This window comes from Podarcis gaigeae (genome assembly GCF_964106915.1).
Source record: "Podarcis gaigeae genome assembly, chromosome: 13".
NCBI classification, from domain to species: Eukaryota; Metazoa; Chordata; class Lepidosauria; order Squamata; family Lacertidae; genus Podarcis; species Podarcis gaigeae.
Genome location: NC_139689.1, coordinates 51,870,898 through 51,891,655, shown reverse-complemented (window position 1 = coordinate 51,891,655; position 20,758 = coordinate 51,870,898). Strand labels below are relative to the sequence as shown.

The window sequence follows — 20,758 nt, the reverse complement described above, 5'->3', positions numbered from 1 at the left end:
AAAAAAATTAAAACAACAGTCATTATACTTCCCTAAACTTCCTGTGCAATCCTGTGTAAGTCTAGACAGAACTTAAATGGCTCTTGCTCCCAGGTAAACATGGGCAGGATTGCAGCTTGAAACAGTAGCTCTTTGTTTCACCGTACTGTACTTCTTCTCCCTTTCTCTGTAGTTTTCACCGTACTGTACTTCTTCTCCCTTTCTCTGTAGTTTTCTCTGTGTTGAATTTAGGTTATAGGTTCCTTGGGGCAGGGGCCTGTCTTTGAAGCACTATGCTCACTGTGGGCACTATACAAAGAATAATTGCTTACTCTGAGAGTAAGTCAGGAAATGCAGTGTCTAGGGGAACTTGGATCCTTTTCAGAAATGAACAACTGGGCACCACGTCTCAGGGCTGTCGCTCCCACGTCAGAAGAGGCGGAGGATCCTGAGCCTTCTCTTGCTAGAGCTGACGCATTACGCAGAAGGAGGTGGTAGAATGAAGTGAAATATTTTTGTACCACTTGAGACTGAAGATTTAATTTGCCTCATCCTTGTAGTGAACAAACATGTGAAGGAGAAGAGGTTGCTAAAGCTTGTTTGGTGTGTTACTTTACTATATTCAGGGAGCTTCTTACACCGGTGAATATATCATAACCCAACCCTCCATCCCCAATCTACATTCTAAACTAATAAAGTGGGAAATCCCTCTTCATTCTATGCAACATGTAAATCATAACTTACTGTGTCATACGGCATAAGATCACTGCTCAATTCACAGAGCCCTGAAATAAAGATTTGTATATACGTGTACTGTTTCAGTACATCCCTCTTTTGCACATGTAAAATATCTGTTTCTTAAGGGGTACAAACATTTTACAACAACATGCAGTTTGTGTTTTTGTAATATATGTCTGACTCTTGTAATTAGAGGTCATTGTAAACCTAAAGTTATGAAGCATGCTGAAGAGTGAAATCTTTTAAGCATTTGCCCTTCTGACATCAAGGTTGGCAGTACTTGGCATTCTTGGGGGGGGGGGCATTCTTGTCACTAGTGACATATGGCAGGTCCTGTTAATGTTTCTATTGGTTCTACCATCAGGAAGGATTAGAGCATGTGTTAGTGCCATATTGCTGTGCTTAGTATTTTTATAGTCTTTTATATTGATGAAGTCCTTTGTTGCTTTCACTGCCTTTTCTTAGTTAGCATGATACATTTTGGGAATTGTAACAGGAACTTTTGTGAGAGTTCCTGAAGACTCTGTGGCATTAATTTCACTCCCTTATGTTGTTTCAAAATGAATAGCGATCACTAGCAAAACAGTACTTGGGTTTTGGTTCTTCAGAATGACTACTTGTTCCCATTAAACTAGAAAACATAGGGGAGCACAGTAACAAAAAGTTGAATCCAATATGTAATACTGGATTATATAGGATTTATGCCTATATCAGGGATGGCCAGAGGTTGCACCATCTTAAAAGAAAACCTTCAGTTACAGAGTAAGCACTCAGGCACAGCCAGAAAGTCTCATATAAAATGCAAAGAGGAGAAGTAGTAGGGCCGGGCAATATATTGATATATCTTCCAAAACTGGTTTGAAGTCCATATCATGATATCAGTTTCATATTTTTTGACCTGGCATTATATCGTGAATCATGGTGTGGGTATGCATGTGTATGTGCCTGCTATGCAGAAATCACAATGTGGGGGAAACCGTGAAGCCAGCCAATGTCTCTAAAAAGGTAAAGGGACCCCTGACCATTTAGGTCCAGTCGTGGCCGACTCTGGGGTTGTGGCGCTCATCTCGCTTTATTGGCCGAGGGAGCCGGCGTACAGCTTTCAGGTCATGTGGCCAGCATGACTAAGCCGCTTCTGGTGAACTGGAGCAGCACACAGAAACGCCGTTTACCTTCCCGCCAGAGCGGTAACTATTTATCTACTTGCACTTTGACGTGCTTTTGAACTGCTAGGTTGGCAGGAGAAGGGACCGAGCAATGGGAGCTCACCCCGTCACGGGGATTCGAACCGCCGACCTTCTGATCGGCAAGTCCTAGGCTCTGTGGTTTAACCCACAGCACCATCCGCGTCCCTGCCTCTAAATAGTTCCATCCTTATTTCAGATGTCATGATATATCACAATGTTGTAAACCATATATCACCCAGCCCTATTGTATGGGATAGCTCATCATTTAAAACCACAGAACATCTTTTCCTTTCCATTATAGGCAAAATCTTGTTGTACTTTGATTTTTAAAAGAAGAGACAAGGCTGCTAGGAACTTTAAAAATCTATTTGGATTGAAGGAAGCCCTTTTTTATTTTTATTTTTAATATAATCTGTTTTTATTCTGCTTAATAATTAAAGTTGCCAGTTGGGCAGCTAACTTGGGTTTGCCAGGGATGAGTACTGATAGCTGTTTTATTCCCTTTTCCTGTTAAGATATGGACCTTGATAGCAGGCTATTTATTGACTGTATTATTCAAGTGGAACCCAAGCACTGAACGTTACTTGAGAACAATCTCTGTTCCTGTCTGGATTCTACTGCTCTTTCATTTGGGTGAGTAACCTCATAAAAATATTTATTTCATTTATTTGTTGTTTTCAGGACTTGGCTATAAAGTATTTCTACAGATGTCTGAAAGAGATGTCAAGCTTGTACCAACAATACTTTGCATTCAATTAAGTGTGATAATGATTCAGTTACTGGCTGTAGGTGAAGAGGACCAATCATTATATGCTTACCTTCTATTTTGCATACTGAGAATTCAACACCAACCCTTCCTCACAGTTGACATTTAAGGCCCCAAGCAACACTTAAACCAATTTTCAGTGAAGCAGACAAAAGACCTCCCATTTCAAATATGTTATAGAATGCCTTGAATTATAACTTAATTAAAATAAATAGGGTTTATTCACAAATATGCACTAGTAAACCGATTCATGCTGGCCTTGCAAATTGGGGTTATAAATTAAGATTTGGTCATGGTTTTCCATTGTATCTGAACCATGCCTGGAATCCAGTTGTAATGGGAAACCATGGTTTCATTCTGTGAATGAATCTGCTGGAACCTCAGGGTTCCATGCTCCCATCTTCTTTTTCTTGTGCTAGAGGAGGAGTTCAAAAGGTCCCACTTCCACTTGCAAACTAACCACAGTTCCCTGTGACATCTAAACTCAGCAAGCTGGTTTGTTGAAACTACAGTTAGTGAGAATAAGTGAGGATCAAACCATGGTTCAGATCCAGATCTCACTAACCAAGGGAGAATTATTGGGCTGTCTTTGTTTTTGTTTTCATTATATGATTTTTGTTTTTTTATGTTGTGAACTGCCCTGAGATCTACAGGTATAGCTAGGCTGGTGTACAAATTTAATAAACAAACAAACAATAGTTCAACCACAAATTTCTATGCTTAATTTGTGGTAAAACTGGAAGCTTTCACTCTGCTCTGATATGTGAAAGAAGAGGGAGGAATGTGAGAGCCCAAGGCCAGCCAGATTCTGTGGACCTACGACTTCTAGACAGCATGGCCAGTGGTCAGTGGAAGTCCTAGTCCAGAAATATCTGAAAGGTCATGGGTTAGCTACTTCTAATTTAGTAGTGTAGCCTTCTTAGACTTTACCGACTGGTGGGGTCTGCGTTGCTCCTGAATGGGAGGAAGGAAGTCAAATGATACCGAGGTTGATTCAGAGAAAGAGTTTATTCTGCTCTCTGGATAGCAGAAGGCACTTGCGTGGTCAGCTCACAGCAAGTCCAAAGAAATGAGAAATTTCATGCAGTATATATATCCTCCAGGCACCCTACCCCCCTTCCCCAGGAATCCAACCACGTCAGCTTATACACGTAAGTTGACATCCATGACCATAAACAGATATTCTTGTTCTGCTACTCTTGACCATAAAAGGTTCTTCCTGTTCCTATACTCTTATCTTGGGGCAGGAGGTCACCAACTCTAAGAACACTCCTGAAAATGTGGATTTTGGGTCCCGTTTCAGACTGACTGCACAGAAACCCATTCCTTCAGTAGGAAATGATGGTTTTCCTTATATGAACCACCCAGAGTGTGGTTCTTTTATTACAGTTCTTGTTGTCTCCTTTGGAAATAATACTTGTGTTTTCAGAAGTAGTATTATCAGAGTAAATATATCTAGTCAAAATGTAGTCTTTTCATTTCATCTATAATAAGGTTTTTGCAAATATCTGTCAGATAGCGAAGGTCCTACCTGATCGTTCTGTTCATTCCATTTACTAGTTTATGCATATTACTTAGTAAAAAATATGTCGATTTTATTCATAGGACCTCCTTTTTTTTCAGCTTCTGCAGCAGGTTCTTGGAAGATTCCAGTGTTTTTGGTTATAGTTGTCTTAATGACTGTGGGTATGTTGCACGAGCACCCAAGTGGGAAAGAGTCTTCAGGTGAGAAACTCTATTTTTCTTGTAGTTCCATAGTAGAGATAGCTAAGCTATGGCCCTTCAGATGTGTTGGACTATAGCTCCATCAGCCCCAGCCAGCATGACCAATAATGGTGGATGATGAGAGCAGTAGACCAACATATCTGGAGGACAATGGGTTGCTTACTCCTAGAGTATCTTAAGTGAGTGGTAGCTGCTGAAAAAGAATGCTGTCTAGGATTATTCTGGTGTGACTGAAGCTGCCCATGAATGGGAACAGAAAAAAACCAATTAAACTACTTTCAGACCTTTATAAGTATTTTATTTTTTATAGGGGTAGAGCTTCCTGGTCAGATGGTTTCTATTGCAGCATCTACAATAGCCATGGCAATATCAATTACAGGAATTGAATCGAATAATGAGGAACATTCACCGCAATCCTCAGGTGACTGAATATTCTGTAAGAATGCTAGACATTTTTCAATATGTTTGCATGCTTTAATCTTGCTCTTTGAATTTATTAAATATATATACTGCCCTCTGTCCAAGGATCGCAGGGCAGTTTAGCTATGATTTTGTTACTGCTTGTTTGTTCTGTAATTCATCTTTCAGCTTTGTCATTTGTTCCTTAAGATTACTGCATAAAGTACAAAATATGCAACTTGTATTTTAAACTGTCATGTTAATGGTGATTTTAGTGATGTGACATTATAATGGCTGAATGCCATATTGAAAGATAACAGTTTAACTATTTGTCAGATAATAAGACACACAAGTAAGCCTTGAGTATTTGTATGGATAAACTGTTCTGTGGGCAGGTGGTGATTACATTAGCAAGTCAGATTCTGTCAAGTTAACTTGGTTTTTTAATACACTCTGCAGACAATAAGGACTGTTCTCAAAATTTCACAGAACATAGTTGGGTTTTTTTCTTGATAAATTGTTCAGTTGATTAAATATTTTAATGTGGGTTTTTTTCATGATACACAAATTAATTTCTGAGGTTTTAGTGACCATGTTGTCAATTTTAAATAGGGCTTCAGCACCATCCAAAACCATGGATTGTGCAAGCAATAATTCAGAACCCCATCTGTGGTTTGTTCTGCCAAACTTACTTTTATGTAATCTTCATATGCATACCATACAGCTGAAACGAAATAAACCCACCAATAGAATAATTCCAAATATGAAGTAGCAGTTTATAAACCAAGCAGTCCCAAATTCAGTCAGATGACTTCTGTTTAGCCTGTTTTGATTGCAGTCTTGAGCAATTGCTATCGTACAATATTCATGACTTCAGTTCATCATTTTCGATGTTTGTTTGTGAAGGGTCATTCATACTGTCACTCTTGCAGAAATTAATCCTGCTAGGCAAATACTGGAAACTCAAGGAGAAGTATTCTGCACAAAACACAAAGCTTGAATGCTCTAAGAGTATGAGAATATGCTATCAGGGGTTTTTTATATACTATTACATTAAACTTTTGTAATTGTAGTTCTGTGTTTTGAGCTTGTATTTTGCAGAGTTTTTGAGGCAAATGTATAGGTAAACTGTAATTTAGAGTTGCTTATCAACTTCTGTTTTCTGTCTACTCAATACAGTGGTCTTTGGAATGCTACAGCTATGCTCTGCAAATTCAAACAGGAGACAAATCCATGGTTTACAATCATCTGTCAAACCACATATCTGATTCTTGGTTTCAGTTGAAACTTTGCGCTAAACCATAGTTGGACTTTGGACATCACACCAAATCATGCTTAGCCAAACCTTGGCGTATGAATAGATTATTTGTATATAAGCTTCCTTTTGAGATTTCATAATTCCAGGCATTAAGCCTTTGATTAAAATACTGCAGCAAAAGTTATTTCTGTGTGCACTGAAAGCAAATATTTCACTGAAAACTTGAAAGCAATTCTCATTTTTAAGTTTTTCTTCTTTATTTTTTAGAAATGTATGATTAAACTTGTTTAGTTCTGGATACGTTGGACTTTTGGGAAATTACGATGTGGTGTTAAATGCATAGTAGTTTGTATGAGCTTACATGAGACTGGTAGACATGGCTTCCCAAGCATCTTAGAAACAGTTCTGATGACTGCTGTGCTTCTGAATAGCAGTTTGTTTATTTATTTAAACAATTTATATGCCACTTAACTGCAATTGTCTCTTAGTGGTTACAAGAATTGAATACAGAAAAGGTAAGAATCTGTTAAAATGATAGAATCAGACTTCAGTTAAAATGTTTGACCTCAACTGGAAGGGAGTGCCACAAAATTCAAGTTAAAGTTAAAACTTGCCAGTCTTGTTGAATGTATTATATAGCTGACTTTTTCTTCTTCCAGGAACCACAGAAAGTAGTGCCACATCTTCTCCAGCCACTGTGAGTGGCAGACAGAGACCTGAGATTGGGACACTTCTTAAAAAGAAGAATACAAGTGATATCTACTTTGTTCTGCTTGCATGGGCCATTGTAATAGTTCAGATATGGTTGAATCTCTGGATAATACAGCTGCTGCCAGTACCTGTTGCAGGTTGTTCACTATTTTCTTATATTGTGAGGTAAAACAATATTTAGATGAAAAACCTTCAACCAAAGTCTCCACAGTGCAGATCTGTTGTGAAGGTGGAGAAAAGAGAGTTTGTCAAATTGTAAGGAAACAGAAAACTTTCAGTTAGCTGAATCAAGACTCAGGAGAGCAGAACAGTGGCTGTGCAAGGGAGTTTTGCTACCCTGCAGCTCTATACTGCAGCCTCTTGTGTTCCCTGAAAAGCCACCATTATGGGTCAGATCCTCTGAATCCCTGTGGGATGTGGCACAGAGGAGAATTTAAGGAAACTGGGTAGGCATCTTCTGTGGACCTCTTGATTCTCCCTCCTAATACATACCCTAGCATGTAAGGTCACTTTGTGCTACAGAGTATAAATAGTAAGAGGCACTAGTTGAGCTAGTGTGGACTGTATGGAATATAAGCAGTGAACTGGAACAAACCAGGGTCTTAAACCATGTTTATGAAATTAATAACATCCTGGCTTGTTCTGAAACTGTTGACCATTGTTTCCCAGTTTGGTAATGAGTGCTTAGCTGGTGATATATCATGAAATTGAAAACCAGACACCATCAAGCCCTACTGTTTGCCTCTGCGTAGTTCCATCCTGATTTCAGACATCATGATATATTGGTATATTGCGATGTTTAGCTGGTGATATATCGCAGTGTTGAAAACCAGATACCGCCCAGCCCTGTTGGCTACCCTGCATGTGATCATATGACAGTTGATGCCTTGAAGATTTTTCCAAAGTGGTCATAAAAGTAGTTAGAGTACTTCTGGACTCCCATAGGAGGAAGGATGATATTGAAATAAAAAGAACACTTAAAATATAAAGAAAAAGAAACTCAGTTGAGGCCTAAGGATCAGGCTGAACGTGTTGTGACTTGCTCATATATGAATTTCTATTTATAAGCACAGTGACATGGAGCTGATTTACCTATTGCAGTATAAGAAAAAGTTGGCAAAGGAATTATCTGCCCTGTCTGGGAAGACTTTGCTGTGTCTTTGTCAATTGTTCTTTAAGAGTACCACAGTCATATAATTAAGTCTTGTATAAATAATTTTAGCCCCAAAGCATACGGCTAAGCTTGATTTTGGTGCTAATGAGCAGAATATATTTAATCTTTATGCTAGTTACATAATTGCCTCAGAAACGCCCAGTCAGTCTCCATTACATGAGGGGAAAGTAAGTACCCAACAAGTTGCTCGTCCTCCACTGACTCTTCTTATAATTTTGATTTTCCCAAACAGTACTTCCAGCAGCAGCAGACTGAGCTATGTGCAGTTCACATTGAAAACCGTAGGCATCATGAGTAATTTCAGACACCATATCAGTTTCAAACTATGGTTTAGGATCTTCTGAGGCTTTCCATGTATTGTGAGACTCCAAAACATATTTAAACATGTGCCTTGTTGCATTTGCGCTGTGTGTATCTCAGAACACCGAATATTTTTGGAATGTTTAGAATCCTTCATAATTTTTACCACTAATTGGAATCAAGGAGCCTTCAAAGTTCTTAATGTTGAGGTGTGGTGTGTGTACCTATTTTACTCTAGCTCTTGTAACTATGGAATATGTATTACTATCTGTATGAACCTATTAGCTATTATGTACCTGAAGCACATATTTTGGGGAGTTTTTGTTTCAGGCGGCCAAAATTATTTCCCCGCCTATATCAGCAAAAGAAATGTAGCAGCCATTTTAGCATAGCTTTCTGCAATATTGCTGTATTCATTTTCCCCATATTTTTAGTAAGTCTTCTTTTAATATTGCAGTGTGGGTTGTCAAAAAGCTTGTGGTCCACTTTGGAGTGGTTAAATTTCTGGTGAGTCACTGCAGTGTCTGGTGGCATGTCCTTGGAGATTTTGTGAGAGAACGTCAAGAAGCTCTTGCACCGCGACCAATCAAGGGCCTCGGAAGAGTCATTCTAAAGCTAGACAGTAAGGTATTTAAAGTTGCTTCTTAAACTTGTCCGTCTCTCTGTGTGTTTATTTAAACATTTTTATCCTGATTTTCAATCAGAGCATCAGCTATATTGGGGGAGTGGGGGCAGAGTCAAACGGGTTTTGCCTATTTCAATTACAAATACATTCATGCACTGTAATGAATGCACAGAACCCTTTAGTATTGTACAATCCTGAAGATAGTTTGCACCGTTTGGGTTTTAGGTTGTAAACAGTACTAGTTACACAGTTAGGGTTGCTGTAGTTAATGGCTTAGGTACAGTGTTCTTTTGACCAGAACTCAAGCCATAGGATGCTCCTGCAGGTGAAAGGTAGGGAGGGGACTTTTGCTGATTGTAGCCCTTTGTGTTTCATGAAAATTTGCTCCAGCAGGTTTTGGGATCATCATACACATACACATGTCTGCCAATGGGAGTCCCCACTGGATCGGAGAACTTGGGTTCCAAGCCAATACAGTGGTGCCTCGCAAGACGAAAATAATCCGTTCCGCGAGTCTCTTCGTCTAACAGTTTTTTTGTGTTGCGAAGCAACCCTATTAGCGGATTAGCGCTATTAGCGGCTTAGCGGCTATTAAAGGCTTAGCGGCTAAAAGGCTATTAGTGGCTTAGTGGCTTAGAAAAAGGGGGGGAAGCGAAAAAGATCGCAAGACTCGCAAGACGTTTTCGTCTTGCGAAGCAAGCCCATAGGGAAATTTGTCTTGCGAAGCGCATCGAAAAACGGAAAACCCTTTCGTCTAGCGGGTTTTTCGTCTTGCGAGGCATTCATCTTGTGGGGCACCACTGTACCTCTTTTGTCTATAGTCAACTGAGCCTCCACAGACCAAATTTCTTTTTCCTTTCCCAAAGAGGGACTCCCAGTAATAAACCCATCCAAAGGAGTTGTCAAATACATACCTCCTTGGCATTAGTAATGGGAGACGCTTCCTTCTAGATGACTTTCTGGGCCACATTCTGCACTTTTCAAAGGGTGGGAAACAGCAGGCCAGGTGAGAGCTTGCTACATTAATGGAAAAATCTGCTGAGACAGATTGTAAAGGTAACCACAAACGTTAGGGTGCCTTTCCAGTTGTGTAGTACTTGGCCAGTCTGAGAAGCTGTAACAGTTGTGGGTGAAATTTGCTTTCTAACCTGCCATGTCTAGTCATATGGAGACTATCCTGATAATGTTTGTTTGTTTGTTTGTTATAAAATAAAAAATATTCTTTAAAAATGGTAAAAGAGAAACCTTTGTCAGAAAAGTCACTGTGGACATAGATCATGATACAGTTTGCATGTACAGACACCCCTCCATTTATGCACATTCGGTATGTGTGCAACCGCACATACATGCATTTCACCAAACCTGGAAATGACTTTAAAAATGGCAAAAAAGGCCCTAAAAGAGCAAAAAAGGCACGAAAACAGTGCCCAGCTATCCCAGGAGCCTTTGCATCAATGGCTGAGGCCTGTGGAGAGTTGGAGCCTTGGAGGGAGCTTGGTGGAGTTTGGCATCTGGTAAGTGCCGCTGGTTTTTAAAAGGGTTTTTCAAGGATGTTGAGAGGTTTTGAGGGTGTTTGCAGGCTTTTCCAATGGTGTTTCAAATATACACAATTCCATGTGTGGGCGCGGTGCCTCGGGACATAACCCCTGCATTAATGGGGGGTTGCTTGTAAATTAATTGCTGTATCAGTGGCAAAGGTCCTGGACTGCAGAGTGCAGTACTCAAGCTGTGGGGTAAATAGTTCTAGGTGACTAGAGAGGGGGAATATGACACAACAGGAATGGATGGTGTCTTTAAGTAATCATTCATCTTTGAATGATCGAGCTTCAGCTTTAAATAATCAGTCCAAAATCATCAAGTTCCCCCAGTGCCTTGTACATCTTTTACATTTTCTGATGGCACTGATTATTCTGTTATATTATCTCGGTAAACACTTAGAACCACCTTACCGTACCTGCAAATGAGCATTGTGATATTTACAGCTTTTCCTATGTGTCTAGACAAATATCTTAAGATAAGCAAAGTTCAATAAACACTGCAAGCTAAAGCACAGAGTAAATCATTATCATTCTACTGTTTTATTATAGTATAATTGGGACAAAACAAACAATAGAGAGTCCACTGAATTGATTGTCTAGTTGTATGAGCTTTTAGCTGTATCAGCCTCAGCAAAGCAGTTTCACGGAGTCCGCACCCCACTGCCGGCTTGTGTGGTTGCCTCTCCCCTCAGCCAAGCAGTTAACGGAGCCCCATCCCACTGCTGGCTTATGCAAGCCGGTGGCAGAGTGGGGGATCCTTTACAGTGCTCCTGCCCCCCAGCTGAACAGCCCTGATGCGTTGAAAACCTGACATTGCCCAACCCTATGCTCTGTGAGGCAGAATATTGCCAATATGTTAAGAATGCTGCTGAAAGTGTCCAATGAGCTGCCATGCTTAGTTTAAAGTGCTGGTACTGGTGTACAAAACCCTATGCAGTTTAAGACTAAGATACTTTAAAAAAAAAAAAATCATCCTTTATATATCCAGTCTATCACTGCTGTCTGTAGTGGAAGCCCTTCTGCAAATACCATCTCATCAAGTTGTCCATTTCCTACGATGTAGGAATCAGACCTTTAGTGTGGTGACATCTACCCTCTGGAACTCCCTCTCATGGTGTCATCTCTGTGATCTTTTAATTGTTTATTTGCACCAGCTATTTTTAATCCCTTAAATCACCAAGGTTTCTAAGTCGTGTACATAAAAAAGACAAAAGCGTCCATTGAAGGTCTTCCTATTTCAACAAGCCTTGTAAGTGGACATTCTTATCCCATCTATATTGAGCTTGAATTTATTTTTATAGTTGATGCTTTTATTGTTAGATCCCTTCAGGATTGTTTCTGGGAAGCAATTCATTAAAAAAAAAAATCTGGAATGACAATTGAGGTTGGATCCACTCTTCATCTTATTTCTTGTTCTGGTTTTCTAGAAGGTATTGCAATAGATTATGTTTAGGATTTTATCTTCAGATTTGCTCATCCACCTTGTAGTAAATGCATGAATTCTCTGTGTAGTGAATTCCAGTGTTGCATGCTGCAATTTCCTACTGCTTCCTCAGTGATTGACATGCTGCGGTCATTGTAGCAGAATGAAAGTGCATGGCTACTTCATTACTGACTTGCTACCACTTGTGTGGATTTTCTGGGGGAAAGTCCTATACAAAGTACGAGTAATTTGCATAGGAATGTTTTCAGTTTGCATTGGAAAATATTCTGATGTCTTACGAGAATGAACTAATTTAGCATGCTTATTTTACTTCTGTTTAGTAAACAGAGCTAAAAGCTTTGAAAAGCTTACCTAATACTGATTTGCAATTGGCATCTATTTCTTTGTTAGTAGTGAATTTAATCAAATTGAAAAATTAAGGAAAATTTTCCGCCCTACATCACTGTTTCACTGGCCTTTAAGAAGATAATTAATTGGATTTGAAAGCTGCTTAATTTTGTAGTAGGTTATTTTCTTGTAGGTCATCTAGTTTCTATTGCCCAGTGTTACTGATGATGCCTTATTTCTTTGCCTTGGCAATGGCCTAGCTGTTTGCTCCTGCCATTTCAGTCTGCACAGATCACCTTTTAGAATGTACTACAAAAGTAACATGATCAGATATTATATAGGATTGATAAGAACAGTCTTATTTCTGCTCACTGGCCTCCAGCTGCAATTTCTTCAAGCACCGCTCTCCCATTACTCTCCGTTAAGCACCTTAAAGCACAGAATGACATGGTGTAACTAGCAGGTAATCCTATTGAAGCCCTAGTCTCCATCAGCCCTGGCAAACCTTGAAGCTGAAGTGCCAAATGTTTTTCACCTAATGCCATTATTCCAGTTGATGGAGAAGGGATAAGAGAGTAGAAGCTGCTCTTTGAAAGAATTCTCAGGCCTCAGCGGCAATGTTTCTAAACTTTTTTTTTGCATGAACTGCCTTTGGGTAGAAGTCCAAACAGCTCAAAGATGTATTGAGGAAGATAGCAGTTTCCACAACATTCCTGGTATGTTTGTTCTTTGATGAGTCCAACTTGTTTTTTTGTTTTTGTTTTTTTAAAAGGTTTTGTTGAATAAAAAGAATGTTTTCATTTGTCACACAATGAAAATAAAACAATTAAAGACATGGCTGGAAAAAATAAAAATCACATAACAGCCAACATACTGTGATCTCCAATTGTTGCATAAATGACCATGTACCAGTAATGCCCTTTAAGTATTGAGGACATAGGCCACCAGTGGGGTAGCTTGGATAAGCGTGGCTAAGGAAATAGATTCTAGTTCACATACCCATCTCCATCTACTACTTTTGCTGGAGCAAAGGTGTGTGGTAAACCACTGGATGCTAGACTTAGTGAAGCCAAAGACAAAAAAAAGATGCTATTCACAGCAAAAAGGAGCCCAATTCCAAGTTGCAAAACTTTATTCACTTCTCAAAGCAACCAAAATGGTAGTCATATAGCCCATCCAAATTCAAATGATCAAGACCAAAACCCCTTTGCAGAGGAGTGCAGAGATGCTTGTCCAACTCTTTATGGATCTTCTTTAAACAATTCGAGAACTAGAGCTCCACCTGATGGTAGGCAAAATCCAGCATGCCCATTAGAGGTTGACTGTTCCTATTTGCTTGCATCCAGGAACAGACAGTGGCAGATTCCTGTGTCATTAGAGACCCACCAGAAGCACTGGTTGACTGCAACCAGGAACTAGTAAATCTCAGAACTCGCTTCAAAATGGCCATGTCCTTGTTTGAACAGTCAATGTGTTTTGCAAAGGTGTTCATAAGCAGACAGGGAGGTGGGTGCTTTACGTCACACCACATAAAAACCAGTGCCATAATGAAATGGGCATAGTACCCCCGTTCATCAAATTGGAGTGTCAAGCCTGCAAACTCGCCCCAGAAAACGTATCTGCAGAGAGATGGAATGAGTCCTCAATCCCAAAATACTTTTGAATCTAGTTCAATGATTATGAAAACTTGAAATGGATCTCTTCACCAGTGCTGAAAATACTAAAGATTCAAGATTCTTTTCAAGGCATCTCTGTCTCATTTCAAATACCTTTTAAATCCAAATTTTCATACTCCCCACCCTCTGCCCAGAGGACCAGTATAGGCCATGTTACACTTTTATAGGTAGAATTGTGTGCTATTCCAATCCTGGCCTAACTTTGGGAGCATATTCAGTTTATGCCAAGGACATTTTCTGCCTGAAAATTCAGCTGGAGTGAGTTAGCCAGTCAGTCATAAACCAAACCTGACAAGAGGAATATGTAAATCCTGATCCTCCAAGAACATAATCTATTTTAGCAGTATTTGTTATTCAAATAGCGTCATATGTAGAGCAAAATGCATATATAGTATATAATAGTGCATATGAAAGGATAAACTTAACATACATTTGAAGATAATGATAAGAACACCATTAACATCAATTAATAATTAACTAATAATTATTAAAATTGATCACAGTACTTACATGCTTTGTGAACAGTGCCATTCACAACCACAAAATTGTGAATGCTGTACTGCTTGTGACATGCGCAGATGGCGAGCTCCTACACATGGGCTGCAATATTTAGCTGTGTTATCCAACTTGGTTGATACCCAGCCCCATGTGATATTTTCCGCTTCCAGCCGCATAATGTTAAGAGCTGCTCCGTATCTGGGTTTGCAATGCTACATGTTTTGTGTGTAGCATCAGTGTGTCTGCTGTTGAACGAGTAGGCACATTGGACATTATTGAGCTGTGATGTTCCATCATACAGGAGTAGAATGAATCGCTGCAGCAGGACAAGTTTTTCCCCCATCTATCAGAGAGTTTGCTGTAGAGAGCCAAAGGAATGCTTCGTCAGTGCTTTGAAACGCCACCCATATTTTCCATGTTGTAAGTTTTTCCTGTGCCACAGAAGAAATAAACTATTGTAACTAGTAAAGGAATAGAAACCCATCAAAGGTCTGTGCAATTCTGCTGGCAGTTGAGAGCAGATCTCATTAATGGGAACAAACTACTTAAATATCCCACTGTTGTATTCACTCCACAAAGGCATCATTTTATCTATACAGATTTGATATGCCAAATACTGCCCCCTGGGGTGTGTGGGAGAAGAATTTCCCCCTCCTTTTTCTTTGGATTCTGACTATGATAATACCTCGAAATTACCAAGGGTGTTGGTTGCCAGAAGCAAAATATTATTGGTTCTTTTACCTTTTACATGGGTATCAGGAAGTTTCCCTTCCAACCTTTTGTCCTAAGCTGGTGCATCAACAGGCAAAGATGTGGCACAAACTGGTCATTTAAGGGGCTCTTTAATTGTACTTGGGGAGAGTGACAGACACTCTGAATCTCTTTTTTTATTTCTTTCAGATTGGTTCAGAGGTTAGGAAAGTATCAAAACCCACCATTTCTAGGTAATTGGGTTGCAGCAGCCTCCTGAAGTCATTATTTGGCAGAAATTTGCAAAGTGGTAGTGTATTTTCCAGCACACAATTCTTAAGGCATTGAACAATTGATGCCCTCAGTACATGCAGCATTTAGGGGAAGGGTCTTGCAGAAAGTAGCTATTCATAAAGTTTTAGTCCCTGGACCCCACTCTGGGACAGTACAGTGGTACCTTGGTTTACGAACTTAATTCGTTCCGGAAGTCCGTTCTTAAACCAAAGCGTTCTTAAACCAAGGTGTGCTTTCTCATAGCAGTGGGGAACTCAATTTACACTCAACAGGAAGCGGAACATTTTCTGCTTCCAAGGCAAAGTTCACAAACCAAAACACTTCCGCATTTGCAGCGTTGTTCATAAACTAAGCTGTTCTTAAACCAAGCTGCCACTGTACTGATTTTTAAAGAATTCTGAACATTTTTGGAGTGCCCTTTTGAGACATGGGAGAAGAAGATATCCTATTCCTGTTCTCCATGACTGCCAGAGGGCATTCTGTTCATGTCTGTGCTATCCTTTGGGTCGGTGGTTTTTTAGGCAGGGATCCCTGGGGTTGTTCCTATGGTCCTGTTCTTTTCTCAATACAGTTGTCTTTCTTGCACATCATGTTAATGAGTTTTGTTACCAGTTTATAGGGTTGAGGGGTTATTCTAGTTTAGTCTGGGTAGAATGAAGGCCCCTCCCCTTGTTGGAGTAGCTAAAGTGATTGCACCTTGCAAGGGGGGAAGCCTGCTGCCAAAGATTTTTGGAATGCCCTTGGTGAGTCAGGGAGAAGAAAAAAACATGGTAAGTAATCTCCTTTGCTCTTCCCTATCTCCAGTCCCATGGCTTGTTAAAGGAATTTAGCATTTTTCTCATCTCAGAAGAATGAACCCTTTTAAAGAGTGTCATCCAAAGAACCCCAGAAGGCGGTTTGTTTTCTGTAGGTAATGCAGTTGTGTATATTTTAGCTCACAGTGGCCCATAAACTTTAGCTCAGAATATAAATCAGCAGTGCAGTCCGACTTTTGTTGGTACAGTGCATGTCTTAAAATTTCTAAATACTGTACATTTTTTTTCTGATTGAAAAAATGGTTTTGATGGTTTCTGCCACGTCTTTACGGCTTTGATGAAAGTCTGTCTCTGGAATGGTTTCATTTCATTCCTTGGATAATCCAGCGGTGTATGTTTTTCATTTTTGCACTACAATTGCATTCTTCAATAATTCTTCACTGTCTTCTTGTCTCTTTCTCTTCTGCGTTCTCCCACTTTCCTTCTCCCAAGCTGTGGCATTGGCTTAATAAGAAGGTAAATAAGCAGACAGTTTGTTTGCAGTTAATATATTTTGTGCCCTTTCCCAGCATGAAGTGGTTTTTGTTTCTTGTTGGTAACATGGCTTGCTCTTGATTTGCATCACAGCAATTTTATTCCAGGCCATGATATAAGCTACAGAAGGTCATTCAATGCCCTCTAGTTTTCTTTAGCATGCTTGATGAAGAAGGATTATGTACTGAACATTGACATTGAATGATATATGTTCCATTTGCCTCAAATTGAGATAACCAAACTCCACCTAGCTCATGTTTATACACAACAGAGAACTTGAAGCTGAGGAATAGATATATAAACCTATGTAGAATGCTCACACAACTTTTGGGGAATAATAAATAATATGGTCTTCATGTAAGCATTGCTGCCAGAAGTGCAAATTGGGTGCCAGTAGAAGAGAGTTATTCGCAGGAGAGGAATGGCAAGAGGGAAGATGCTTGTTTAACTCTTGCCCTTTTGCTGCTTTCTCTCTGCTTCCCCTCCCTGCAGGTGGTTTCCCCCACTTACCTTCCCAGGCAACCAAGAAATGAAATTACAAAGAAAAGCAGGGAGTGGGGCAAGAGTTCAGCAACCCTTCTCAGTTCGCTCTTCTCACCTATAGGTATCCCCTCTCTGCTTTGGGAGCCCCATGTTTTGCTGCCAAACACAGAGTTCCACTCATCATCTCTAACTGGCTTCTGGGGGGGGGGGGGAAATGTTTCTAAAAGAACATGAGGATGGAGCTTTTCAGTGATGTGATGGTGAATAAAGAATATAGAATGTGGGCAAAACATAGATTACCTGGGATTTTCATTTGCAAGTGGGAGATGAGAAGCTGCTAACTTGATGTGAAGAAGCTTCTGAACCTGGAAGGTTGCTGGGCAGCAGAGGGGAAAGAAAGCAGAATTCCAGTTACCGTATTTTTTTTGCTCTATAAGACTCACTTTTTCCCTCCTAAAAAGTAAGGGGGAAATGTGTGTGCGCCTTATGGAGCGAATGCAGGCTGCGCAGCTATCCCAGAAGCCAGAAAGGCAAGAGGCATTGCTGCTTTCACTGTGCAGCGATCTCTCTTGCTGTTCTGGCTTCTGAGATTCAGAATATTTTTTTTCTTGTTTTCCTCCTCCAAAAACTAGGTGCGTCTTGTGGTGTGGTGCGAAAAATATTGTTCATTAGCTCAGGTTCCCTTGCCTATAGTTTTTTTTTTTTAAAAAAGTTATAACTTAACAATACTTTTAATATTTGAAATTGTTTAAGTCTACTTTGATCTAGTTCAAACAAAACCTGAAAGCCTGTTTAAGGAATTACGATGAGTCACAAGCTTGTGTATTCCCCCTCTCCTGCACAAATTTCCCAACCATAATTAACCATGGCTGATATGCCTACACTGATACCATTCTGTGGAATGCAATTGGCAGTTGCAGCTAGAATTGGTTTTTCCCATAATGTTCAAGAAAAAGCTATATAAAGCATATAAATACATGGTTATTCCTTGCACATGGATTTTCTTAACCAATCTGAAGCCAGTACAATGTAAATTACTAAATAGGTTGATTTATCTCTTAGTAGACCTAATGGACTGTTTCTTGACTAAGTCATATTCAGAATAGACTGTATTGATTTCATTAGGCCTACTCCCATGTATGATTTATTCAGATACAACCTGATCCCTACAAATACTAATTTGATAGAAAAATTGCATATTTGCTCAGAAAGATATTTCGTACATAATACTCTATGCACAAATATTTGATTGAAAAACAATTAAATATGTATATAAAATATTTGAAGCTTGCCATGCCAAATTATTGTGTGCAATTCACACAGGAAGAATGTGCTTTATCCTCAAAGGACGATTTCCATCGTATAAGCATTTAAATTAAATTTCATTAGTTATACTGAATTCACTATTTAAAACTGTTTGAAATTTTATTCACTGTAGCTTTCCCCCCTGAAATTCTAAGAATAATAATCAGAAAACAATATTTACAAGAATTTCATTTAATGCATTTATTTTGTACTAGGGTTTAAAACACAACTTTTGTGTAAAGTTATTTTTAAAAATTAATAATTAAAAATGAGTTTCATTGACTACATGCTTACTCTTCCTTAAGTGAATGACCTTCTGCGACTTAATGGTTTGGTATCTCTAACTCATAGATAATCATGACATTTGTTTGTAACTGTTAATAACTTCAGTTAGTTACTTGATTATGAAACTAAATCACTAATATCTTAGAATATTTTTCTGTGTGGGTAGGAAATGCAATCACTGATTATGGCCAGCCTGGTAAGGGATAGTGGATGCAAGTTTAGCTTAAGTATGTTTCAACTCCTTACACATAAAATACACAGGTGGTTTGATGCAGAATCCAAGATCACCAGAAAGGTAAAGCGTGATCACTGAGGTGCAAGGTGCTCTTGAGTTAAAAATTAAGCCATTCATTTATTTGCCACTAGCTCACATTGACTTGCAGCAAGGAGCTAGCACACACATTGTGATTCTGATCCTTTTATTGTGGTTAAGGAAGTGAACTGTGGGGTTTCGTTCCCTTCTGCACAAATTCCCACCATAGCTTTAACTATTACTAAGCCTTGTGTCAGCACTAATCTCAACTGTGATTAATGCTAACTTGGGTTTGTTACTACTAGGGTTTGACACCAGAGTTTGAAGCTAGTTACTCCTTGGATAAGGGATTAGGGGCCTTGTGTGTATCAGCCCTTAGTTTATTTCTGAAACTATTGGAAAACCTTCAAAGTCTTGACCTAAATCAGAGTAGCCAAGAAAATTGCATGATTAATCAGATGATTCAATCATCAGTTTGCACCCATGAAGGAGAGGGATGGTTAATGATACACACAAAAGTATTGGCAGGCGTGGAGGATTTCCAAGGGTTGCAGAAATGTTTTTAAAACTTTTTTTAAAAAAGAACCCTAAGGGGGAAAGAGATCCCAAAATACTTCAGTGATGGCTGAGCACTCAATAGCCACAAAACGGTGTCTGTTGCGGGTGAAGAGTGGAAAACCGGCGTGGGGAGGATGGAATGTAGTGGAGTGTTCTAGAAAAGGGCATGGCGACCTAGTTGGAACAAAGAACAGAAGATTCTTCACTGCAACATTTTGTTGATGGCCCCACTTGTCCCGTAAGGGTGAATAAGTGCATCAGTAAATAATCCTTTTGCAGTCGCAAGTAAAACATGTTCTAGAGTTAAAGAACTTTTCCAATGTGTTCACTTATTGTGTACTACAGTCCCAAGTTGTTAACATCACATGGCTAAATTTGCTTATTTGTTTCAGGGTGGCCTTATTTATGTTTGCATAGTTGAACTTTTTGTTCTTTTAATGTGACCCATGCATAGAAGGGCTATGAGACAGTAGTGCAAGTGTATACAGAGTATATAGTAATCAGTAATAAAAGAGGAACATAAACCATTGTTCTTCTTTGTGCTCTCTGTGCAGCCACACAAAGAGGGTCCTGTACAGAGCACAATTCAGAAACATGTAGAGCTTAAACTAACACATATTTAGGAGCCAATTGCACCCGCTGAACTAAGCATGCATGCTGTCAGAGATGGACGCTACACCTTCCTGCTCAGTTCTTCAACTATCACCTAGCAGCATTGTGGAAAATATTTCTGAGATCTCATGATTCCACTCACTCTAATGTCCTGTCCTGTTCTCTCTGTCTCTCTCGTTCTCATGTGTATGTGTGTGTTCTCTACTTTTGATATCACTTCACTGTTATTTGATGTTACAATTGTAGTGAAGTGTCTGTGGTGCAGCAACAGTTTTAAAATTGCAAAATGCATAGGAGACAATGACAAACCACTGATAAGTACGACAATTATAATATTTCTGTAAGAGAAGAGCACAGGGTTTAGAGTGGTGTCTGCTGTCAGAAGATCATCAATATACACACATGTGGGTGATGCTTTGGGAAAGAGCTTCCTGTCTCCCAAGTGAATGGTTAATAATGCCTTGGTTGGCTATACACAGCCAGTGTTGGTGACTCAGGTTGTTTACCTTCTCCAGATGTGCAGGTAATTGTTTCAGTTTCTGAAGAGGAGACCAAGGAACGTTCTTCCCTTCACTCTCCAGGTTGTGATGTGAAGTACCCACGCAAATCAATATTTGTGCCACTCCTTTCCACTTCAATAACAC

At 39.5% G+C, this 20,758-nt stretch overlaps 2 protein-coding genes across 3 annotated transcripts in view; both read left to right on the top strand.

Annotated features, from left to right (window-relative positions):
* Window positions 1-20,758, top strand: part of COBL (cordon-bleu WH2 repeat protein) — a 1,088,462-nt gene that overhangs the window by 228,602 nt on the left and 839,102 nt on the right. The window lies entirely within an intron of this gene.
* TMEM245 (transmembrane protein 245) overlaps window positions 1-20,758 on the top strand; it is a 58,101-nt gene that overhangs the window by 6,225 nt on the left and 31,118 nt on the right. The window contains exons 2-7 of one of the 2 annotated variants that reach the window (XM_083709267.1): window positions 2,420-2,537; window positions 4,294-4,395; window positions 4,706-4,816; window positions 6,712-6,900; window positions 8,695-8,864; window positions 16,577-16,600. In XM_083709267.1, the coding sequence (XP_083565393.1) occupies window positions 2,420-2,537; window positions 4,294-4,395; window positions 4,706-4,816; window positions 6,712-6,900; window positions 8,695-8,864; window positions 16,577-16,600 (714 nt within the window). The remainder of the gene's footprint in view (window positions 1-2,419; window positions 2,538-4,293; window positions 4,396-4,705; window positions 4,817-6,711; window positions 6,901-8,694; window positions 8,865-16,576; window positions 16,601-20,758) is intronic. The other variant, XM_083709268.1, reaches the window with a different exon arrangement.